At 47.1% G+C, this 24,321-nt stretch overlaps 3 protein-coding genes across 5 annotated transcripts; 1 reads left to right on the forward strand and 2 right to left on the reverse strand.

The window, feature by feature from the left end:
* Positions 1-9,819: 9,819 nt before the first annotated feature.
* On the reverse strand, positions 9,820-12,824 carry LOC147958231 (uncharacterized). Its single transcript, XM_087532002.1, has 4 exons — positions 11,761-12,824; positions 11,593-11,657; positions 11,244-11,454; positions 9,820-10,129 (listed from the first exon to the last, which is right to left on the reverse strand). The coding sequence occupies exons 1-4, from the start codon at positions 12,822-12,824 to the stop codon at positions 9,820-9,822; spliced, it is 1,650 nt and encodes a 549-aa protein (XP_087388128.1).
* A 2,186-nt stretch (positions 12,825-15,010) lies between these two features.
* On the forward strand, positions 15,011-18,225 carry LOC125524150 (serine carboxypeptidase-like 13). 2 transcript variants are annotated; one of them, XM_048689222.2, is made up of 14 exons: positions 15,012-15,314; positions 15,417-15,562; positions 15,684-15,760; positions 15,863-15,988; positions 16,077-16,179; positions 16,366-16,403; positions 16,516-16,617; positions 16,720-16,800; positions 16,892-17,044; positions 17,161-17,232; positions 17,331-17,449; positions 17,546-17,659; positions 17,786-17,831; positions 17,972-18,225. In XM_048689222.2, exons 1-14 carry the CDS (start codon positions 15,100-15,102, stop codon positions 18,053-18,055), a joined length of 1,476 nt encoding a protein of 491 aa, XP_048545179.1. In that variant the 5' UTR covers positions 15,012-15,099; the 3' UTR covers positions 18,056-18,225. The 2 variants fall into 2 exon arrangements, with proteins under 2 accessions (XP_087390608.1, XP_048545179.1); XM_087534482.1 differs by lacking the exon at positions 16,892-17,044 and having other exon boundaries at positions 15,011-15,314.
* A 1,896-nt stretch (positions 18,226-20,121) lies between these two features.
* Positions 20,122-24,021, reverse strand: LOC125524152 (sulfite exporter TauE/SafE family protein 3). 2 transcript variants are annotated; one of them, XM_048689225.2, is made up of 13 exons: positions 23,866-24,021; positions 23,542-23,759; positions 23,125-23,284; positions 22,299-22,499; positions 22,143-22,207; positions 22,017-22,044; positions 21,841-21,944; positions 21,664-21,750; positions 21,271-21,321; positions 20,955-21,176; positions 20,750-20,843; positions 20,527-20,667; positions 20,122-20,435 (listed from the first exon to the last, which is right to left on the reverse strand). In XM_048689225.2, the coding sequence occupies exons 2-13, from the start codon at positions 23,728-23,730 to the stop codon at positions 20,350-20,352; spliced, it is 1,428 nt and encodes a 475-aa protein (XP_048545182.1). In that variant the 5' UTR covers positions 23,731-23,759; positions 23,866-24,021; the 3' UTR covers positions 20,122-20,349. The 2 variants fall into 2 exon arrangements, with proteins under 2 accessions (XP_048545182.1, XP_048545181.1); XM_048689224.2 differs by having other exon boundaries at positions 23,542-23,769; positions 23,866-23,989.
* Positions 24,022-24,321: the final 300 nt, after the last annotated feature.

Below are 24,321 nucleotides of genomic sequence, written 5' to 3' on the forward strand. Positions count from 1 at the left end.
ACGAGTGAAGGACCGAGGTAGACGCAGTAGCCAGAGGTGGACCGGCGAGTATCGGGGCAGCCAGCCCAGTCTGCATCGGAGTAGGCCACCATCTCCAGAGAAGTAGACGCCGTGAGTGTCAATCCGAGGGACATCGTGCCGCGGATGTAACGAAGGATCCGCTTCACGAGAGTCCAATGGGAGTCATGAGGGGCGCGCATGTGGAGACACACCTGCTGAACAACATACTGAAGATCCGGTCTGGCGAGAGTCAAATACTGAAGAGCGCCGACGATAGACCGGTAGAAAGGAGCATCCGACGCAGGCGAGCCCTCAAGAGCAGAGACCTTGGCCTTCGTGTCAACAGGAGTAGCAACAGGGTGACAGTTGAGCATGCCAGCACGCTCAAGAAGCTCATGTGCATACTTCTGCTGATGAAGAAAGAAACCATCCGGGTGCCGAACGACCTCAATGCCAAGGAAATAATGTAGAGCACCCAAGTCCTTAATGGCAAACTCGTCACGCAGCCGGAGAGTAATCTACTGAAGAAGAGTTGCGGAGGAGGCCGTCAGAATGATGTCATCGACGTAAAGAAGCAAATATGCAGTCGTGTCACCGTGGCGATAGACAAACAGTGAGGCGTCCGAGCGAGTGACGCTGAAACCCAGTGTCTGAAGAAACCCGGCGATCCGCTGGTACCAGGCGCGGGGTGCCTGCTTGAGCCCGTAAAGAGAGCGGGACAGCAGACACACATGGCCAGGAAGTGAGGCGTCGACGAAACCGGTGGGTTGCTCACAATACACCTGCTCCTCAAGATGGCCGTGGAGAAAGGCGTTGGAGACATCCATCTGGTGAACGGGCCAGCCGCGGGACACGGCAAGCTGGAGGACGGTGCGGATTGTGCCCGGTTTTACAATCGGGGCAAACGTCTCAGTGAAGTCCACTCCAGCGCACTGGCAGAAACCATGGACTACCCAGCGAGCCTTCTAGCGCTCGAGAGTACCATCCGAGTGGGTCTTATGGAGAAAGTGTTGGGGAACGTAGCAGAAATTCAAAAAAATTCCTACGTGTCACCAAGATCTATCTATGGAGAAACCGGCAACGAGGGGAAGGAGAGTGCATCTACATACCCTTGTAGATCGCTAAGCGGAAGCGTTCAAGAGAGCAGGGTTGAAGGAGTCGTACTCGTCGTGATCCAAATCACCGGAGATCCTAGTGCCGAACGGACGGCACCTCCGCGTTCAACACACGTACAGTCCGGTGACGTCTCCCATGCCTTGATCCAGCAAGGAGAGAGGGAGAGGTTGAGGAAGACTCCATCCAGCAGCAGCACAACGGCGTGGTGCTGGTGGAGGAGCGTGGTACTCCAGCAGGGCTTCGCCAAGCACCGCAAGAGATGAGGAGGGAGAGGGGTAGGGCTGCGCCAAGAAGGAGAGGAACTCGTCTGTCTTGGGCAGCCCAAACCTCAAGTATATATAGGGGGAGGGGAGGGGCTGCGCCCCACCTAGGGTTCCCTCCCTAGGGGTGGCGGCAGCCCCCAGATCCCATCTGGGTGGCGGCCAGGTGGAGGGGAGAGGGAGGCGCACCAGGCATGGGCCCTAAGGCCCATCTGCCCTTAGGGTTTGCCCCCCCTCCTCCCCTTAGGCGCCTTGGGCCCTTGTGGGGGGGGGGCGCACCAGCCCACCTGGGGCTGGTCCCCGCCCACACTTGGCCCATGCAGCCCTCCGGGGCCGGTGGCCTCACTTGGTGGACCCCCGGGACCCCCTGGTGGTCCCGGTACGTTACCGATAAAACCTGAAACTTTTCCGGTGACCAAAACAGGACTTCCCATATATAAATCTTTACCTCCGGACCATTCCGGAACTCCTCGTGACGTCCGGGATCTCATCCGGGACTCCGAACAACATTCGGTAACCACATACAAACTTCCTTTATAACCCTAGCGTCATCGAACCTTAAGTGTGTAGACCCTACGGGTTCGGGAACCATGCAGACATGATTGAGACGTCCTCCGGTCAATAACCAATAGCGGGATCTGGATACCCATGTTGGTTCCCACATGTTCCACGATGATCTCATCGGATGAACCACGATGTCAAGGACTTAATCAATCCCGTATACAATTCCCTTTGTCTAGCGGTACGATACTTGCCCGAGATTCGATCGTCGGTATCCCGATACCTTGTTCAATCTCGTTACCGGCAAGTCTCTTTACTCGTTCCGTAACACATCATCTCGTGATCAACTCCTTGATCACACTGTGCACATTATGATGGTGTCCTACCGAGTGGGCCCAGAGATACCTCTCCGTCACACGGAGTGACAAATCCCAGTCTCGATTCGTGCCAACCCAACAGACACTTTCGAAGATACCCGTAGTGCACCTTTATAGCCACCCAGTTACGTTGTGACGTTTGGCACACCCAAAGTATTCCTACGGTATCCGGGAGTTGCACAATCTCATGGTCTAAGGAAATTATACTTGACATTAGAAAAGCTTTAGCATGCGAACTACACGATCTTGTGCTATGCTTAGGATTGGGTCTTGTCCATCACATCATTCTTCTAATGATGTGATCCCGTTATCAATGACATCCAATGTCCATGGTCAAGAAACCGTAACCATCTATTGATCAACGAGCTAGTCAACTAGAGGCTTACTAGGGACATGGTGTTGTCTATGTATCCACACATGTATCTGAGTTTCCTATCAATACAATTCTAGCATGGATAATAAACGATTATCATGAACAAGGAAATATAATAATAACTAATTTATTATTGCCTCTAGGGCATATTTCCAACAGTCTCCCACTTGCACTAGAGTCAATAATCCAGTTCACATCGCTATGTGATTAACACTCAAGGTCACATCCCCATGTGACTAACACCCAAAGAGTTCACTAGAGTCAATAATATAGTTCACATTACCATGTGATTAACACTCGATGAGTTCTGGGTTTGATCATGTTATGCTTGTGAGAGATGTTATAGTCAACGGGTCTGAACCTTTCAGATCCGTGTGTGCTTTACAAATCTCTATGTCATCTCCTAGATGCAGCTACCATGTTCTATTTGGAGCTATTCCAAATAACTGTTCTACTATACGAATCCAGTTTACTACTCAGAATAATCTGGATTAGTGTCAAAGTTTGCATCGGTGTAACCCTTTACGACGAACTCTTTTACCACCTCCATAATCGAGAAAATTCCTTAGTCCACTAGTTACTAAGGATAACTTTGACCGCTGTCCTGTGATCCATTCTTGGATCACTCTTGTACCCCTTGACTGACTCATGGCAAGGCACTCTTCAGGTGCGGTACACAGCATAGCATACTGTAGAGCCTACGTCTAAAGCATAGGGGACGACCTTCGTCCTTTCTCTCTATTCTGCCGCGGTCAGGTTTCGAATCTTACTCAATGTTCACACCTTATAACACAGCCAAGAACTCCTTCTTTGCCGATCCATTTTGAACTCCTTCAAAATCTTGTCATGGTATGTATTCATTTGAAAGTACTATTAAGCGTTTTGATCTATCCTTATAGATCTTAATGCTCAATACTCAAGTAGCCTAATCCAGGTTTTCCATTGAAAAACACTTTTCAAATAACTCTGCATGCTTTCCAGAAATTCTACATCATTTCCGATCAACAATATGTTAACAACATATACTCATCGGAAATTCTATAGTGCTCCCACTCACTTCTTTGGAAATACAAGTTTCTCATAAACTTTGTATAAACCCAAAATCTTTGATCGTCATCAAAGCGTATATTCCAACTCCGAGATGCTTACTCCAGTCCTTAGAAGGATTGCTGGAGCTTTGCATACTTATTAGCATCTTTCAGGATTGACAAAACCTTCCGGTTGTATCACATACAACCTTTCCTCAAAAATCGTCGAGGAAATAATGTTTTGACATCCTATCTGCAAGATTTCATAAATAATGCAGTAATCGCTAATATAATTCCAACAGACTCTTAGCATCGCTACGAGTGAGAAAGTCTCATCGTAGTCAACTCCTTGAACTTGTCGGAAAACATCTTAACGACAAGTCGAGCTTTCTTAATGGTGATACTTACCATCATTGTCCGTCTTCCTTTTAAAATCCATCTGTACTCAATAGCCTTACGACCATCGAGCCGTTCTGCCAAAGTCTACACTTTGTTTTCATACATGGATCCTCTCTCGGATTATATGGCCTCGAGCCATTTTGGAATCCAGGCCCACCATCGCTTCTCCATAGCTCATAGGTTCATTGTTGTCTAGCAACATGACTTCCAAGACAGGATTACGTACCACTCTGAAGTAGTACGCATCCTTGTCATCCCATGAGGTTTGGTAGTGACTTGATCTAAAGTTTCATGATCACTATCATAAGCTTCCACTTCAATTGGTGTAGGTGCCACAGGAACAACTCCCTGTGCCCTGCCACACACTAGTTGAAGAGACGGTTCAATAACCTCATCAAGTCTCCACCATCCTCCCACTCAATTCTTTCGAGAGAAACTTTTCCCTCGAGAAAGGACCCGATTCTAGAAACAATCCCTTATTGCTTTCGGATCTGAGACAGGAGGTATACCCAACTGTTTTGGGTGTCCTATGAAGATGCATTTATCCGCTTTGGGTTCGAGCTTATCAGCCTGAAACTTTTCACATAAGCGTCGCAGCCCCAAACTTTTAAGAAATGACAGCTTAGGTTTCTCTAAACCATAGTTCATACGGTGTCATCTCATCGGAATTATGTGGTGCCCTATTTAAAGTGAATGTGGTTGTCTCTAATGCCTAACCCATAAACTATCGTGGTAATTCGATAAGAGACATCATGCTATGCATCATATCCAATAGGGTGCAGTTATGATGTTCGGACACACCATCACACTATGGTGTTCCAAGCTGTATTAGTTGTGAAACAATTTCCACAATGTCTTAATTCTGTGCCAAACTCGTAATTCAGATATTCATCTCTATGATCATATCATAGATCTTTTATCCTCTTGTCACGACGATCTTTCAACTTCACCCTGAAATTACTTGAACCTTTCAATAATTCAGACTCGTAATTCATCAAGTAAATATACTCAACATCTACTCAAATCATCTGTGAAGTAAGAACATAACGATATCCACTACACGCCTCAGCACTCATTGGACTGCACACATCAAAATGTATTACTTCTAACAAGTTGCTTTCTAGTTCCATTTTACTGAAAACGAGGCTTTCAGTCATCTTGCCCATGTGGTATGATTTGCATGTCTCAAGTGATTCAAAATCAAGTGAGTCCAAACGGTCCATTTGCATGGAGTTTCTTCATGCATATACATCAATAGACATGGTTCGCATGTCTCAAACTTTTCAAAAATGAGTGAGTCCAAAGATCCATCAACATGGAGCTTCTTCATGCATTTTATACCAATATGACTCAAATTGCAGTGCCACATTTGTGTGGTATTATCATTACTATCTTATACCTTTGGCATGAAAATGTGTATCACTACGATCGGGATGGTATTATTCAAATAAGCAGAGTAACCATTATTCTCCTTAAATGAATAACCGTATCGTGATAGACATAATCCAATCATGTCTATGCTCAACACAAACACCAAATAACAATTAATTAGGTTTAATACCAATCTCGATGGTAGAGGGAGCGTACGATATTTGATCAACCTTGGAAATACTTCCAACACATATCGTCATCTCACCTTTTAGCTAGTCTCCGTTTATTCCGTAGCCTTTTGTTTCGAGTTACTAACACTTAGCAACCGAACCGGCATCTAATACCCTGGTGCTACTAGGAGTACTAGTAAAGTACACATTATAATGTATATCCAATATACTTCTGTCGACCTTGCCAGCCTTCTCATCTACCAAGTATCTAGGGTAATTCTGCTCCAGTGGCTGTTCCCCTTATTACAGAAGCACTTAGTCTCGGGTTTGGGTTCAACCTTGGGTTTCTTCACTAGAGCAGCAGCTGAATTGCCGTTTCATGAAGTATCCCTTTTTGCCCTTGCCCTTCTTGAAACTAGTGGTTTCACCAACCATCAACAATTGATGCTCCTTCTTAATTTCTACTTTTGTGGTGTCAAACATCGCGAATATCTCAAGGATCATCATATATGTCCCTGATATATTATAGTTCATCATGAAGCTCTAGCAGCTTGGTGGTAATGACTTCGGAGAAACATCACTATCTCATCTGGAAGATCAACTCCCACTCGATTCAAATGATTGTTGTACTCAGACAATCTGAGCACAAGCTCAACAATTGAGCTTTTCTCCCTTAGTTTGTGGGCTAAGAAAATCGTCGGAGGTCTTATACCTCTTGACGTGGGCACGAGCCTGAAATCCCAATTTCAGCCCTCAAAACATCTCATATGTTTCGCGACGTTTCAAAACGTCTTCGGTGCCTCAACTCTAAACCGTTTTAACTGAACTATCACGTAGTTATCAAAATGTGTATGTCAGATGTTCGCAACATCCATAGACGACGTTCGAGGTTCAGCACACCGAGCGGTGCATTAAGGACATAAGCCTTCTATGAAGCAATGAGGACAATCCTCAGTTTACGGGCCTGTCCGCATAATTTCTACTATCAACTTTCAACTAAATTTTCTCTAGGAACATATCTAAACAGTAGAACTGAAGCGCGAGCCACGACATAATTTGCGAAGACCTTTTGACTATGTTCAAGATAATTAAGTTCATCTTATGAACTCCCACTCAGATAGACATCCCTCTAGTCATCTAAGTGACTACATGATCCGAGTCAACTAGGCCGTGTCCGATCATCACGTGAGACGGACTAGTCAACATCGGTGAACATCTTCATGTTGATCGTATCTACCATACGACTCATGCTCGACCTTTCGGTCTCTTGTGTTCCGAGGCCATGTCTGTACATGCTAGGCTCGTCAAGTCAACCTAAGTGTTTTGCATGTGTTCCGAGGCCATGTCTGTACATGCTAGGCTCATCAACACCCGTTGTATTCGAACGTAAGAATCTATCACACCCGATCATCACGTGGTGCTTCAAAACGATGAACTTTCACAACGGTGCACAGTTAGGGGGAACACTTTCTTGAAATTTTAATGAGGGATCATCTTATTTACTACCGTCGTTCTAAGCAAATAAGATGTATAAACATGATAAACATCACATGCAATCAAATAGTGACATGATATGGCCAATATCCTATTGCTCCTTTTGATCTCTATCTTCGGGGCTCCATGATCATCATCGTCACCGGCATGACACCATGATCTCCATCATCATGATATCCATCATCGTGTCTTCATGAAGTTGTCTCGCCAACTATTACTTCTACTACTACAGCTAACGGTTAGCAATAAAGTAAAGTAATTACATGACGTTTATGTTGACACGCAGGTCATAAATAAATTAAGACAACTCCTATGGCTCCTGCCGGTTGTCATACTCATCGACATGCAAGTCGTGATTCCTATTACAAGAACATGATCAATCTCATACATCACATATCATTCATCACATTCTTCTTGGCCATATCACATCACATAGCATACCCTGCAAAAACAAGTTAGACGTCCTCTAATTGTTGTTTGCATGTTTTACGTGGCTGCTATGGGTTTCTAGCAAGAACGTTTCTTACCTACGCAAAAAACACAACGTGATATGCAAATTGCTATTTACCCTTCATAAGGACCCTTTTCATCGAATCCGATCCGACTAAAGTGGGAGAGACAGACACCCGCTAGCCACCTTATGCAACTAGTGCATGTCAGTCGGTGGAACCAGTCTCATGTAAGAGTACGTGTAAGGTCGGTCCGGGCCGCTTCATCCCACGATGCCGCCGAATCAAGATAAGACTAGTAACGGCAAGTAAATTGACAAAATCAACGCCCACAACTGCTTTGTGTTCTACTCGTGCATAGAATCTACGCAATAGACCTAGCTCATGATGCCACTGTTGGGGAACGTTGCAGAAATTCAAAAAATTTCCTACGTGTCACCAAGATCTATCTATGGAGAAACCAGCAACGAGGGGAAGGAGAGTGCATCTACATACCCTTGTAGATCGCTAAGCGGAAGCGTTCAAGAGAACGGGGTTGAAGGAGTCGTACTCGTCGTGATCCAAATCACCGGAGATTCTAGTGCCGAACGGACGGCACCTCCGCGTTAAACACACGTACAGCCCGGTGACGTCTCCCATGCCTTGATCCAGCAAGGAGAGAGGGAGAGGTTGAGGAAGACTCCATCCAGCAGCAGCACAACGGCGTGGTGGTGGTGGAGGAGCATGGTACTCCAGCAGGGCTTCGCCAAGCACCGCAAGAGATGAGGAGGGAGAGGGGTAGGGCTGCGCCAAGGAGAGGAACTCGTCTGTCTTGGGCAGCCCAAACCTCAAGTATATATAGGGGGAGGGGAGGGGGTGCGCCCCCACCTAGGGTTCCCTCCCTAGGGGTGGCGGCAGCCCCCAGATCCCATCTGGGTGGCGGCCAGGTGGAGGGGAGAGGGAGGCGCACCAGGCATGGGCCCTAAGGCCCATCTGCCCTTAGGGTTTGCCCCCCCTCCTCCCCTTAGGCGCCTTGGGCCCTTGTGGGGGGCGCACCAGCCCACCTGGGGCTGGTCCCCTCCCACACTTGGCCCATGCAGCCCTCCGGGGCCGGTGGCCCCACTTGGTGGACCTCCGGGACCCCCTGGTGGCCCCGGTACGTTACCGATAAAACCCGAAACTTTTCCGGTGACCAAAACAGGACTTCCCATATATAAATCTTTACCTCCGGACCATTCCGGAACTCCTCGTGACGTCCGGGATCTCATCCGGGACTCCGAACAACATTCGGTAACCACATACAAACTTCCTTTATAACCCTAGCGTCATCGAACCTTAAGTGTGTAGACCCTACGGGTTCGGGAACCATGCAGACATGACTGAGACGTCCTCCGGTCAATAACCAACAGCGGGATCTGGATACCCATGTTGGTTCCCACATGTTCCACGATGATCTCATCGAATGAACCACGATGTCAAGGACTTAATCAACCCCGTATACAATTCCCTTTGTCTAGCGGTACGATACTTGCCCAAGATTCGATCGTCGGTATCCCGATACCTTGTTCAATCTCGTTACCGGCAAGTCTCTTTACTCGTTCCGTAACACGTCATCTCGTGATCAACTCCTTGATCACACTGTGCACATTATGATGATGTCCTACCGAGTGGGCCCAGAGATACCTCTCCGTCACACGGAGTGACAAATCCCAGTCTCGATTCGTGCCAACCCAACAGACACTTTCGGAGATACCCGTAGTGCACCTTTATAGCCACCCAGTTACGTTGTGACGTTTGGCACACCCAAAGTATTCCTACGGTATCCGGGAGTTGCACAATCTCATGGTCTAAGGAAATGATACTTGACATTAGAAAAGCTTTAGCATGCGAACTATACGATCTTGTGTTATGCTTAGGATTGGGTCTTGTCCATCACATCATTCTTCTAATGATGTGATCCCGTTATCAATGACATCCAATGTCCATGGTCAGGAAACCGTAACCATCTATTGATCAACGAGCTAGTCAACTAGAGGCTTACTAGGGACATGGTGTTGTCTATGTATCCACACATGTATCTGAGTTTCCTATCAATACAATTCTAGCATGGATAATAAACGATTATCATGAACAAGGAAATATAATAATAACTAATTTATTATTGCCTCTAGGGCATATTTCCAACAGAAAGACCCACTTGCCGGTGATGACGTTGGCGCGAGGAGGCCGGGGAACCAGTGTCCAGGTGCGGTTCCGTAGAAGAGCATCGAACTCTTCCTGCATCGCCGCAAGCCAATGAGGATCACGGAGGGCGGCGCGAACGGACGCGGGAAGAGGCGATGGCTCCGCGGTGGAGGCTGCGAGGACATACTCGTCGCTCGAGTACCGGAGGCTCGGGCGATGAACGCCGGTACGAGCCCGTGTAACTGGGCCAGCCGGCGCCGTCGGAGCCACCGGCGAGGCGGCCGGCGAGGCAGCCGGCGAGGTGGCCGGTGAGGCGGCTGGCGTCAGGCCCGGCGAGGTTGCCGGCGTCGGAGCCGGCGAGGAGGCCGACGTCAGAGCCGGCGAGGAGGCCGGCGTCGGAGCCGGTGAGGAGGCCGGCGTCAAGGCGGCTGAAGAAGTGGCCGAGCCAGTAGCGCCCGACCCCGCGGCGCCCGAGTCAGGGGCAGCGAGTGAAGGAGGGACGCCAGCTGCGCCGGCAGGGTTGGCCGAGGAGGCCGAGGGGGCCGGCGCCGGCGTGAGGGCGCGAGGACCGCCAAAGCCCGGAGGTGGTCCACGGGCCGAACGAGACCGTCCGCCTGACGTAGTCGTCGAAGAGCCGCCGGTGGCCGGCGCTGACGAGGCGACAGGAGGTACCTGCTGCTGAAACGGAAACACCATCTCATCAAAGTAAACGTGTCGGGAGGTGAAAACATGATGGGAGACAGGATCATAGCAGCGGTAGCCCTTAGTGTTAGGTGGGTAGCCGAGAAAGATGCAGGCGACGGAGCGGGGTGCAAGCTTATGAGGCGCAGTAGCGGCGATGCTAGGGTAGCAAAGGCAGCCGAAGATGCGAAGCCCATCATAAGAGGGGGGTGCACCGAAGAGAAGATGATGAGGTGTAAAGTTCCCGCGAGTACGACATGGGCGGATGTTGATGAGAAGAGAAGCGGTGGCGAGAGCGTCAGGCCAAAAGCGCAAGGCACATTGGCATGAAAGAGAAGAGTCCTAACGCAGTCATTGAGAGTGCGAAGGATGCGCTCAGCGCGACCGTTCTGCTGCGAGGTGTACGGGCAAGTGAGACGAAAAATCGTGCCATGTGTGGTGAGAAGATTACAAACAGCGAGGTTGTCAAACTCCTTCCCGTTGTCTGTCTGCAACGCGAGAATGGGACGACCAAACTACGTGAGAACATAGGACTAGAAAGCGGCGAGAGTGGATATAACATCCGACTTGCGGCACAACGGGAAGGTCCACACATAATGCGAAAAATCATCAAGTATGACAAGATAATAAAGAAAGCCCGTATTAGTGGCAACAGGAGAGATCCAAATATCACTATGAATTAACTCAAACGGGTATGATGCAACAAAAGAAGAAGCCCTGAACGGAAGACGAGCATATTTGCCGAGGCGACATGCATGACACGAGTGATCCTCGTTCTTATTACATGTGAAAGAAAAACTCCGAAGTATGTGGCGAAGGGTGGCAGGATTAGGATGACCCAAGCGAGCATGCCAAAGATACACTCCGGTGGCGAGAGCGATAGGGGCGGCGGAAGTGGTGGAGGTGGCGGAGTGAACCGGGTAGAGCTCGTCGGGGCTGTCACATCGGTGGAGCACCATCCGCGTGCAAGCGTCCTTAACAGAAAAACCATATTCGTCAAATTCAACGGTAACCGGATTTTCACGTGTAAAAGAACGAACAGCAACAAGATTTTTAATAAGTTCAGGAGAAACTAGGATATTAGACATGGATATTGGAGTGGAGTTAGACAGAAAATATGCATGACCAATATGGGTGATAAGAAGAGAAGATCCGTCACCGACGGTGATCCGGTTGGAAGTGTGGACAAGATGGGCGGTTTGGAGGTTACCGGGGTACGCCGCCATGTGAGCGGTGGCGCCGCTATCCATGTACCAGTCGCCGCCGCCGGTGTAGCTGGACGGTGAAGGAGTGTTGTGGAGAGCCGCCAGAAGGGCCGGGTCCCATGGTGCCGGCGGGAGAGGCAGCGCGCCCGTTAGGGGCAGCGGCGGCGGCCCACCTGGCTGCGCTGCTGGCCGTAGGGCGCCACGTAGGGCTGCGCCGCGGCGTAGAACGCCTGGTGCGACTGTGGCCGGGCGCCGAGAAGTCCCGGGGCAGGGGCCCGAGGTACCGGCATGGAGTAGGCGTGCACAACGCCGGTCCATGGGTTCTGACCGGCGTACCACGGGGCCGGCTGAGAAGCCTGCTGCGGTGGGCGGGGTGCTCCTCCCTGAGCGCCTGCGCCCCTGCTTGCGACCACCACGACGGCCGCCGCGACGACCCCCCCCCATTGGCCGCCGGCTGGGGCGGCGGGAAGGGGGCGGCCGGGGCGGGCGGGAAGCCTGGCGGAAAGGCGGGTGCTGCCGGCTGTGGCGGCGTCGGGCGCGGCGGTGGCGGGGCTGAACCCCCGTGGGTGCCGGCGACGAGGGCGGTGTGGGTCGCGCGAGTCCGCGCCACCCGCATCCGGCGCTCCTCCAACTTGAGGTACGCGACCACCTTAGCGAAGGTAGGCTCCGGGATGAGGGTGAGGTTGGAGGCGGCGTTTCCGAAATCCTCGTTGAGGCCGCCGGAGAGGGTGCTGATGAGGAGCTCGTCACCGATCTTTTCCCCGAGATCACGGAGCTCATCGGCGAGCTTCTTGTGGTGCATGCAAAAATCATCGATGGATGAGTCAAGTTGCTGGCACCCATAAAACTCACCGTAGAGAAGGACCTTGCGCTGCAGCCGGTTGTCGGTGAAGAGGCCGTTGAGCTTGGTCCAGACCGCATGGGCGTCGTCCTCGTCGTCCACCACGGTGTGGAAGAGGTCGCTGGAGATGGTGAGGTAGAACCAGCGGATGATGGTGGCGTCGAGGATCATCCACTCCTCGTCGTTGATCATGAGCGCCGAATCCACGGTGCCGTCCATGTGGCCGTGTAGGAGGTACTCACGAAACACAAGCGAAAAATACCGCTTCCAGGCGGAGTAGGACGTGGTGGTGTGATCAAGCTTGACCGGAACACGCTCATGAATGTTGAGGTCGCGGACGAGAGTGACATCGGGATCGGCGAACGGGTTGGAGAGGGTGGACGAGGAGGAGCTCATGGCGCGGGTTAGGGTTTGGGACTCGGCGCGGGTGGAGGGAGACGGGGTGCGGCGGCGCAGGTGGCAGGGGGGTAGGATGGTGCGGGTGCGGCGCGGGTGGGAGGGGAGGGTGCGGGAGAGGGAGGGCGTAGGCGGAAGAGGGAGTAAGCGGCGACGGCGGCCTCGGGAAGAGGCGGCGGCGGCGGGTTAGGTGGTGGAGAAAGGTGGCGGCGACCAGGAGGAGAGTGGCGGCGGCGGCGGCTGGTGGCGGCGGCGGGGAGTAGCAGCGGCGGCGGCGGCGCGTAGAGGCGCGGCGGCGGCGGCGGCTTTAGGGTTTAGGACCGTGCTGCGATAGATACCATGTAGAAGGACAAGTTATGGGCTGTGCAATCTCGATGTATTGATCGGTGCACTAGGCACGTATATATAAGTACAGAGGTGGGCCACAACCTCAACTATATAAAGAAAACAGAAAATGAGCCCTACACACAAATATACACGTACACAATATACTCAACATCAAAGTTGCCCCATCAGGACCCTGGCTAGCAAAAAATTAGTTGAGATTTTGGTACATGTCAAAAAATTGGCTAACATTGAAGGAAAAAATGAACTAGATTAGGCGAAAAGAGTGTTGGAATGCTAAATGTTTTTTTTATATTTTTTGAGAGAATGGCATGCCAAAAGGTTGACAACCATCCAAACAAAGATCAACCTTCCAGTCGTGGACAAAAAATTGTTACGGTACACATTGGTGGAAATCCAAACATAGCATGATGACTGGCATAGCCAAATTCAGAATCTCAATGAGAATACCACCACCGCATAGCTCCAATTCTACAACATTGGCACAACGAGGCGAAGAAGTCATACATACTCAAAGGATCAGGAGGAATTTAATGTTGAGTGGCACCTCCGTCACCTTGTTGAGAATGAGTGGTACCATTTTTTTCGGACTCTACCACTTTCATGTTGTTGAGAATGAGTAGTACCACCTTTTCGAACTCTATCACTTTTCATGTTGTTGAGAATGAGTAGTACCACTTTTTCAGACTCGACCATTTTTTCAGACTCGCCATGGCACCTTGCTTTACCAAGATTAGGCAGCTCAGTCAAGTCAAGAGTATTATGCTCTAGAAATCAACCGGTCTGGAATACCAGCTGCTCTCCCACGTATATATGCTCCTGTGAAATCCAGGGCCGTCAAATTTAACAAATGGCAAAGTGATGGCAGGGGGTCTTCTTTCAATTGTGACTAATATAGATGTATAGAATACAAGCTCTGCTTCCGTGCAACATGGAGGAGATGAGACTTGCCCAACACTCCTTACGATAACCAGCCCCTCAAACACAATGTTTCAAGGTCTGGCGAGAGTGTATTGAACTTGAGAACCTCACCCTCATCACTTGCATTCACATCACCAAATACTTCACCTATGTGCTATGTATTTAAAATCCTCAAGCTTCGCCAAATCAGGGAGTGCATAAATATAATAATCTGAGAAATGGATTTAATTCGAGCTAGTTGACTTATCTCATCCAAGCACTAGATCGCGGAAAACGTAAATACTTTATCATGTGCCTATTTTTCAATTCAATCGGTTTGGTTCCCCTGAGCGTTTTCTTAACATAATCCTCAAACTTTATTTCTCAAATTAATAACATCCATTTTGCTTACAATTTGGTGAAGAATAAAGTCGGGGACGTTGGAATCCCAGAACTCTGAAGAATTAGTGCTACTAGAATGTTCTGCTAGTTAGTACAAAGTTGAGTTATCTATTTTAGAATGGAGGGAGTATCTGATTAGCTTCTCTGCAACAGTAAATGAAACAATCGTGTACACTCAGCTAAAATCGGGACTTGAGGACCCATGTATGCATAGGAAACGGATCCTCTAACATTGATAAGGAATGTTAGAGAAGCTAGCCTTATATTATTGCACCCAATTTCTGCTGCCAAAACCAAACCAGCATTCCGGATTGCATTCGTCTCCGATCCGCCGAGTCTACGCTGCTGACATGTCCAATAATGGCCACATGGTCGGTTTTGTATATAGTGCATGCGCGCCTTGCATGCTGACAGGGACGTACATGTATCTGAGCTCGTGTCATTATTGGACCAAGAGCTGATCATAGCCATTTTTTGCATTATCGTAAGCACGCGAGGCACATGGACGGATATAATACAGTAGCTGGCATGCAGCTGTAGTTGCCTCCACGTCGCCATCCTCGAGTCGTCCCCTCGTAACATTGAGCCCGCACCGCATGGATCGATATAGGTGGAAAATGTGCCCCACATGCACGCACAGCAGATCGAGAGGAAGAAGATGATGTCCTTGAAGCATCTCCGGGCGCCTACCGCCGGGCAGCGCCGCCCCTCGCCGCTGCTGCGTCTCGTCCCCGGGCTCCTGCTTCTGCTGCTCATCTCGCGGCCGGCGCAGGCGTCGGCGTCGACGGTGGTCACCCGCCTGCCGGGATTCGATGGGCCGCTCCCCTTCCACCTCGAGACCGGGTAACCATCCCACATCATCTGAATCTAATGCATTCGCTGCTGCTTCCATCTCGGAAATGAAAGGGGAAATGGGCGCGGGATTCTCATAGCCGGAGCTGGCAGGTACGTGGGCGTGGAGGAGGAGACCGGGACGGAGCTCTTCTACTACTTGGTGGAGTCGGAGCGGAGCCCCGGCGCGGACCCCGTGCTCCTCTGGCTCACCGGCGGGCCTCGCTGCTCCGGCTTCAGCGCCTTCGCCTTCGAAGTCGGTCAGTACTCCACCCACCAACCAATAACCACAGCCGCGCCCCGGCCGCCGGTCTGGAGATAAGTTGATGATACCCATCCATGCATCGTCGTCTTACATACAACCAATGGAGTACAATTCAGGTCCTGTAAAGTTCGTGTTGGCGCCGTACGACGGCGATCTGCCGCAGCTGGTATACAACCCCTTGTCATGGACCAAGGTGAGTGACATCCACGGAGATGTCTCTACTCTCTAGCCACTTCCTCATTTTCCTTCCTAACTAGTAGTAGCTTCCTGCTGTACTGACGACGACGATCATCAGATGGCAAGCATCATCTTCTTGGACTCGCCCGTCAGCTCCGGTTTCTCATACGCGCGCGACCCCAAGGGCCGCGACGACGTCGGAGACTACTCGTCCTCCCTGCAAGTCCAAAGATTTCTCAATAAGGTGACGAGAAGGGGCGTTAATCGTTGTTGCGCTGCCCTGGCAGTGATTCAGTGTACACTGACCGCTCGATGCCTGGTTATTCATGCAGTGGTTCATCGATCACCCGCAGTATCTTTCAAACCCTTTCTACATTGGAGGAGATTCGTATGCCGGAAAGGTTGTTCCACTCATTGCGCAATACGTTTCAGAAGGTGAAATTCTCTTCCTAACAGCAGTACCACTTAATGCATTGTAGGACCTCTCTAATTTTCTTTACAAGGTTTATTATTCATTATGCGGCAAGTTCTTCCAAGGAAGCTAGAAAAGCAGATGCATTTTCCATTTTGTTTCCGGGTCACCGAGGTCGCTTCTAATTTGCTTCTGCTATGCACGTCCAGGAATTGAAAAAAGGCAGCAGCCTCACATTAATCTCAAGGCAAGCTATTTCTCCAGCATTCAAACCACCCTTTGTTATATACAAATAGTGTGTGTGATCATGATAACATCTCTCGTTCTTTTGTTGCGTTAATGCAAATATATATTTCCAGGGCTATCTGGTCGGCAACCCTATGACAGACCCAAAGTTCGATCGCAATTTCCAGGTTCAAGCTGCTCATGGCTTCGGGATAATATCTGATCAAATATACGAGGTAACAAAAAATCCATTCGCTTTGACCAAAAGTGTGGTGACAAATTTTGTATTGTGTGTCGATCTAAAGAATTCATAGCATGTTTTATTTTCTTTCCCAAAGGCTGCCATGAGGAACTGCAAAGGAGATTATGTAAACCACGTGAATCAAATGTGTGCTGAGGTGCTACAAACCGTAAAGAGTGTAAGATTCATGCATTGACCATTTTGTTATGAACTTATGGTACTACAAGTGCCAGCACCGGCTGGCTAATTCAGGCATATCCCTACTGCAGCTCATTTCTGAAATCCTAGATGCACACATCTTGTACAAAAAATGTGTCTTCTCCGCACCAAAGCCCACAAATGATGCGACGGCAAGAAAATATATGTTAGAAGAATCTATCGAGCTAAATGAGGCGCCTGGTCGACCTGCCATCGATTGTCTTGTCAGTCTTCCATTATCCTTGAAGCGTTAGCTTGAATAAGATGTGGCAACGTCATATGGTTGTGACACTATTTTCATATCACAAACTTATAGCTGGAATTCCTTTCAAAAGTGCAGACATACGGTTACTACCTGTCATACTTTTGGATGAACAACAATATGACTAGAGATGCTCTCGGGGTCAAGCAGGTAAAGTCACAATTATGTATCGCTAGAAATATCTTTCAGATTATTCATGTAGGATTAAACACTGGCAAGTCATTGACAAATAAGAATTCGCCAAATAGGGGACGGTCGATGAGTGGGTAAGATGCAAAAGAGAACTCCCCTACAAATTTGACATGCCAAGCAGCATACCATACCATCTCAACCTCACCATGAGAGGTTACCGTGCACTCGTTTACAGGTGAGAGCGAGCATCAAAATAAGTTTTCTTACTCATAATTGCAGCTAATCTTCTTCCAGAACTTCTTATTGAAACCTTCTGTCTGCACGACCGCAGTGGAGACCATGATCTCCAGGTGCCTCAGCTCAGCACGCAAGCGTGGATAAGATCTTTGAACTTCCCCATAGTCAATGACTGGAGGGCATGGCATCTCGACGGCCAAGCCGCAGGGTCAAGTCATCTGACTCCTTTTCTTCGCATTTATTCATACGGAGAACAAAAGCTTTATGAATAAGCATGATGTAGCATATTCCTCTATCTTTTCTGATGAGAAATGCTACTTTTGTGTGTGTGCAGATTTACCATGGGATATGCAAACAATTTGACATTTGCAACAGTAAAGGTAGTCTTGTTTTCCTCATCTTCTTTTTTGCGTGGAGTCTTGTTTTCCTCTTTATACCATGTTGCCCATGGATTAGATTGGATGGTAGAACTGTTGTGTGAGATATATCTAATAGAGCTCCTGATCACTTTTTTGTGTAGGGTGGTGGCCATATTGCTCCGGAGTACAGGCCTGAAGAATGCTTTGTGATGGCCGAGCGCTGGCTGGCCAATGAGCCTCTTTGATGATTTGACCATACAATTTTTATCTCTTAGCACAAATACTTTTGCATTTTGCTTCATTCCACCTGTAAAAATGCACTGAGTAGTGATGTACATCAAATGGAGTTTTTTAACAGTCCATCCATCGCCCCTGCGCGATTAATCGCCTCTAATTGTTATCTACCTTGAAGATATATAGAGTCCTCGGGATCTCCTATTTAGCGCGGTGTGCGCTGGCGAAGGAGCCAATACGCACCCTCCCTTCGCCTCGTGCGCCTTTTGGACCGGTCATGTGCGGGGCGGTCCACTCCCTGTTTTTTCTTTTTTCTTTTTTCTCTTTACTGTTCTGTTCTGATTTGGTTTTATTCTTCACTAAAGTAATTCGGGATTTCAAAAATGTTTCAGATTTCAAAAAACAAATGTCAAAGAAATCATAATATATTCACGGATCCAAAAAATAATTGTGATTTTTACAAAATGTTCACATATTCAAAAAATGTTCATGATTTCAAAAAAGTTTATCAATTCAAAAAGTTTCACAATTTTGAAAAGAAAAATGTACATGATTCTTAAACATGTTTGTATACTAAAAAATGTTCATGAATTCAAAATTGTTCATGTGTTTATAGAAAATGTTCAGCTTAAAAACTATTCATGTATTCAAAATACCAACAATTTTCATAAATTAAAAAAGTTCATCAATTAAAAAATGTTCACTGGTTCAAAAAATGATGAATTCAGAAAATATTAGCGAATTAAAAAATGTTCATGAATTGAAAAATATTCACAGGTCTATAAAAATGGTCGTGTATTCAAAAAATGTTCACAACTTATAAAAATATTCGAGATCAAATAATGTTTATTAATCTGAAAAAATCTTCATGATTTCGAAAAAAAAATTGAGGAAATTTCATAAAATGTTTGTGAATTAAAAAATTGTCTACGATTTCAGAAAAATGTTCATGTTTTCAAAAAAGTGTTCATGAATTCCTAAAAAATTTCATGATTTTAAGAAATTTTCATGAGTTTAAAAGATAATCGAAAAATGAAAAAGAAAATATGGAAAATAAAAACAAAAGAAAAAAGCGAATAAAGGAAAATGTAAAATGTAAAACAAACATGAAACAGAAAAAAGAAAATCAAAAATGAAAAAATAAAAGAAAATGAAAAACAAGAATCAAAATAAAAAAATTTAAATAAGAGAAAAACCATTTAAAAAAATAAACCAGTTCAGGGAAGGTACGCGCATGGGCCGGCCCATACAGAGTACTTGCATATGGTAGGGGGTCCGCGCTAGGTCGCTATTTGGCGACCTACGCGCCAAATAGGATATACTTGATCTAGGGTCGAAGGATGGCAACAACAAAGTTGTGGGCTTGTGACGCTCTAGAGAGACGCCACCTGACGCTGACATGCTCCCTTCCATGTCAAGCCCATGGTTTTCACCCCAGGTCTGGCCTGGCGTGGTCGGCACCCCTCGGCCTCATGTTGGGATCCATAAATAGTTGAGTTTTTTCATTTATTGATGTTGTTCTCTCATGTTTTTTGCTAAACAATCCCCTTCCCCTAAAAAAAGCTTAACAATTCTCTAAAAAAAGATAAACAATCATTTAGTACTCCCTCCGTCTCAAAATAAGTGCCTTAAACTTAGTACAACTTTGTACTAAAGTTAGTACAAAGTTGAGACACTTATTTTGGTATGGAGAGAGTAGTAAATTGGAAAAGTTACAAAGGGTGTTTAACTTCATGAAATTTTAGACATTAGCAATCACAATAAACGTAAATGCTACAACAACTTACTGAAAATGACGTTTCGCCTGAGAAATCATTCCCTTCACCATAGAAAACAGAAGTTATGTTGATGCTTGTACGATTGCTTGCTCGATAATATTCTGCAAGACGCAAAGGCTTTGTACATGCGTTTTCCCCCTCTCTTGTATGTATTTATCGCTAAATTGCTTTGTTGATTTCCAAAAAAGGAGGTTTGGACTGCACTAAAGAATGGTTGCTCTACAGTCTACACAAGCGGAAATTGAGTGATTTCATTAAAAAAAAAAGAGCAATGCAGAGCAGGGAGAAGGGGGGCAGGATTAAACTCTAAATTCGAACACTTTACTTGTAACAATTCACAATTTACAGTTTAGCTCTTACAATTTGCAATTTACATGGACTTTGGAATACTCCAAGCATTGTTCACCTTGTTAAACCACCCGATGGAATCCTGAGCTCCAAGCCTTTGGTCACCTTGACATTTCCAAAGTCCACTGATACTGCACAATACATCACGCTGTTCGTGTACGCCCACAGGCTACGGATTTCTACGCCTCGTATTTGCAGATGTTCTCGAATCCCATGTACTCATGCCGCGCGATCTTGTGGATCGTGTTGGAGATGCCGACTCCGCCTGCGCAAAAATTTCAGGGCCTGATGTTCGGTTTGAAACCATGTGATGGTTGCACACTTGCACTGAGAGTGAGGGGAGGGAAACCTGGTACCTAGAGAGAGCGCACTGATGAAGATCATGAAGGACAATATGAAGACGATGATCGACGCCCGTCCTAGCAGATCAATTAGCTTCCTCACAACCCTCTGGCCGACGATTGCAGAGAAAAATGCCAGGATGGTCAAGTAGACAGCTGCACAGGTTTCATTTTAGAGAATAAGTAACAAGTGCTAGATAATCATGGGAGGATATATGAGAGAAAACAGAGGCGGTACCATATGGCACGGGGAACCGGTTCAGGAGGTAGTACTCCATGACGGACATGGAAGATGAGAACATCATCGCGAAGGTGGCGGTGGCACTTGCGACCTGGGGACGTTCAACAGAATGCAAACATTTCGAAAACATGTGATAAATAGATAGCAGAAACCATGATGGAAACATAAAGTTCTTAACATGAGCAAACAAAGATATAATTACTTGCGGAGGGACGCCGAGCTCCAGGAAGAGAGGCCCCATGATGGAGCCCCCACCGACGCCAAGCAGACCGGCGACGACACCAGCGGTGACGCCCAAGAAGCAGTATACCAATAGCTGGTGAGCTCTCAGGCTGTTCTGCTCATTCCTCTTTGATGATATCACCCTCCTCCCCTGCACCAAACCTACTGCCTCGTACATGGCCACCCCAGCAGACACTGGGATCTGCACACATATCCAACATGTAGATGAACTACGGATCCATTTTGTATGCGCTATAGTTGAATACCGAGGTGAAGAAAATCGGTACAGTCAGTACCTGGAGTAAGTTCAGAACCCAGTACCAGATGGAGCAAGTTGCCATGTAGTTCTGCAAACATGAAGAATTAACATAAGCCAGATGTCACTGTCGATATTACTATTTCTCCTGATGTAATTTCATATACAACATCTTTTTTTTTGTAATAACATGAGTTGCATGTAGTAGTTTTCCATTTAGAATATCTTTCTGTGCAACCTGAACTACATTACTGAATACAATTATGGATACCATAGGGAACAGGGAAACTGAACACACAAGTGCACAGCTTGGTATTGTAAAAGGGAACAATTGATATTTAATAAAGCAGCTGATCATTGAAAACTTAAAGTACTTGATAATTTTACTGGAATTCATATTATTATAGTTTCAAATTGTAGTTGAGTTTCACACCTTAGTGACCTGAAGCGCAAGGAATGCTACCCAAACGAAGGCAAGAAGGCCAACCTCCTTCCAGTAAACATTCTTCCAAATGGATACCTGCAGTATCAGACCAGCTCTAGTCTTATGAGTCCTTAAGATGATTGTTTCCAAGGCCAGGGAATTAATGTTCATCGGTTTTTATTTCACCGCTTCGTCTGATGGGGTTTCATTTTGATCATGATCTGACAGAATTTCAGACTGAGATGCGGCGTCAAGTCCTTCAGACAGCGGCATGTACTCCTGTTGTTCACCTGCAGATAGCTGTGGCATTAGATCCCGCAGAAAACGTAAGCAATTTTCCGCGCTTTTTATTGCTCACTTACTTGTTTGCTCTGATTGTTTTGCGGTCTCCTGAACGAATAACCAAATGAAAGGGATTATCACTTATCAGCATCCCTGATGTGGTGTAAAAATGAAAATACACGTATCCAGAAAAACAAGAACATTACCGTTATGATTATCGTCTCTTTCTTCCATGTTTCGACAGCCTTCAGAAAAGCTTTAGTTGAAGTAACTGGAATTTAATTCGGAAATCATTCTGAAGTCAGCCACTATCAAAGTTTAGGATTAACGGTTGATGCAGTTTCAGGGCAATGTCCGAGCACCTATGAAGAGAATGATTAAGAGGACTGTGACAAGCCAGTCAGGGAATATCACATTGCAGATAACCCCAATGCTGACCCCTAGCATCAGCATGGGCTGTATGAGCAGGGCTAGATCATAGTCTATCACTGGCATGTCCAAAGTTGGGTGCTTCAGCTTGAGGTTACAGTACACGGTTGACACAGCAGCCCCCATGATCATACCTGTGACAGAAACAATCATGAACCGAACAATTTTCCAAAGATGCATTCTGTCATGAGGATTTTTTTTTGCCTTGTGCATTATGGTAAATATTAAGAGAAAATTTATGTTCAACCAATGGAATAGATTTGAGATGTACCTTGCACTTCAAATTATAGGACATTCTTTCAAAAAATGCCTTTTGGCATTTTTAAAAAAATGTTTCTACTTGTAGTGTTGAATATGCAACTAAGCCTTTTTATTACAAGCTAGTACTCCCTCTGTAAAGAAATATAAGAGCGTTTAGATCACTACTTTAGTGATCTAAATGCTCTAATATTTCTTTACGGAGGGAGTAGTTTATAGTGACATGATGTGCAGAATAAGTGTTGGGCCATTTATGTGTGTGGATTTTTTTTTGAAACAGAATGTGTGTTAGTTTTTGGCCTAAGTGGCACATGTATGCATGTATAAATATATGTATAGCGAACGAGGAGAAATGAATGACTCCAGATATTTCCACCATATTCCTCAGTAAGACATGTAGGGCCTCATTGCAAATAATACAGTCTGAAGCTAAATCATGAAGAAGAATACATGGATAAATAATAAGAAAAATAATAGCATGAAGATGAACTGAATCCTCACATTTTGACATCGCCGCAGACGACTTGGGATCAAAGCCAATGATCAGGGTCAGCATCGGCACGAAGATCCCGCCGCCACCTACACCGCCGATGCTGCCGAACGCTGCTCCGAAGAATCCAATGAACGACCCCAACACAATTTTCCATCCCAGTTTCATGGGCTACACAGGAAGGTACAGATAAGAAACACCAAATTAGCAGTCATCTCAGTTAACAGCGACTCATGGATAAAAATGAAGAAGTGCAGAGTGGGTCAGAATCATCAAAGGAGTCAGCTCAAGTTTAACTAGCCGATAGGTAGATCCCCTGAAGAGTGGATTTAAACAGCTTAATTTGTTGATATGTGTTTCTGCACAAGCTCTAGGACTAGGATAAGTACAGCTCGAAATCAACACAGAAGAAAGGCTTCAGTTATTACCGGCCACACGTGGTGGTAGGCGGTTCCGTCACTCTGCCACAGGGAGCTGGCCAGCTTGCGCAGGTCGTAGCTCGCTTCCTCCGGCGGCGCCGTGGCGCCGGCGAACGAGAGCCCCCTGTCGGCGGCGGCGGCGGCGGCCACAGTGCAGGCCACGCCCAGCGCCGCGACGACGTGCCATTTCATCCCCATTTCTTGCCCCCCTCCCCTCCCCTGCAAATCTGCAAAATTCTTTGGGCGCACAGTCAGCGTGTGCTGTTTTTGACCGCGAAAAAAGTAGAGAGATCACGGCGAAATTTAGTGATCTTCTCAGAAATCTTTGCGTACCTGTGCAGGAGCAGGGTCAATGAGCGATTTTTTAAGGAGATTTGAGGGCGAGCGAGCTGCAAGAGCCGCCGAGCGGAAGTAGGAGAAGGCGGGTGGAGATTTATTAACGACTTCCTGTGGCGACAGAGCGGCCCAACGACCATAGTAGAATGAGATCGTCCGACAAGGCCGATGCGAATTAATTGAACAGTACGGTTGACAACCATTGATTTGACCCACCTATCAATCATACAAAATGGGACTTGTGTCACTAGTAATTGTGTTTGTACGAATGCACGTTAATCATTTTTATTTTTTTAGACTACGCAATCGCAATCGTGTACCTTAACTTTATAAAAGGCAGAAATATGTATAAAAAGTTTTACAAATAGGAAGTATGTCCTAGCACACGACAAGACCGTTGTCAGAGACCCCCTAACTCCACTCCTGAACTAAACTCTACTACTCCCAGAATAT

The sequence above is a fragment of the Triticum urartu genome, chromosome 7A (genome assembly GCF_056163025.1).
Source record: "Triticum urartu cultivar PI428250 chromosome 7A, HENAU_Tu73, whole genome shotgun sequence".
In the NCBI taxonomy this organism is placed as follows: Eukaryota; Viridiplantae; Streptophyta; class Magnoliopsida; order Poales; family Poaceae; genus Triticum; species Triticum urartu.

Bases quoted from the DNA above. Each gene is read 5' to 3' on its own strand.
- LOC147958231 (XM_087532002.1), bottom strand. From the start codon at position 12,824: ATGAGCTCCTCCTCGTCCACCCTCTCCAACCCGTTCGCCGATCCCGAT. The intron at 11,455-11,592 runs GTAACCTCCAAA...CTAATATCCTAG, and splicing joins TCACATGGCGGCGTACCCCG to TTTCTCCTGAACTTATTAAA. The intron at 10,130-11,243 runs GTATCTTTGGCA...CCACTTCTTCAG, and splicing joins ATCGCTCTCGCCACCGGAGT to CCGCCTTGACGCCGGCCTCC.
- LOC125524150 (XM_048689222.2), top strand. From the start codon at position 15,100: ATGCACGCACAGCAGATCGAGAGGAAGAAGATGATGTCCTTGAAGCAT. The intron at 17,660-17,785 runs GTCAAGTCATCT...GTGTGTGTGCAG, and splicing joins CTCGACGGCCAAGCCGCAGG to ATTTACCATGGGATATGCAA. The intron at 17,832-17,971 runs GTAGTCTTGTTT...TTTTTTGTGTAG, and splicing joins TGACATTTGCAACAGTAAAG to GGTGGTGGCCATATTGCTCC.
- LOC125524152 (XM_048689225.2), bottom strand. From the start codon at position 23,730: ATGGGGATGAAATGGCACGTCGTCGCGGCGCTGGGCGTGGCCTGCACT. The intron at 22,500-23,124 runs GTGAGGATTCAG...TTTCTGTCACAG, and splicing joins GTCTGCGGCGATGTCAAAAT to GTATGATCATGGGGGCTGCT. The intron at 21,322-21,663 runs GTGTGAAACTCA...TCATGTTTGCAG, and splicing joins TTGCGCTTCAGGTCACTAAG to AACTACATGGCAACTTGCTC.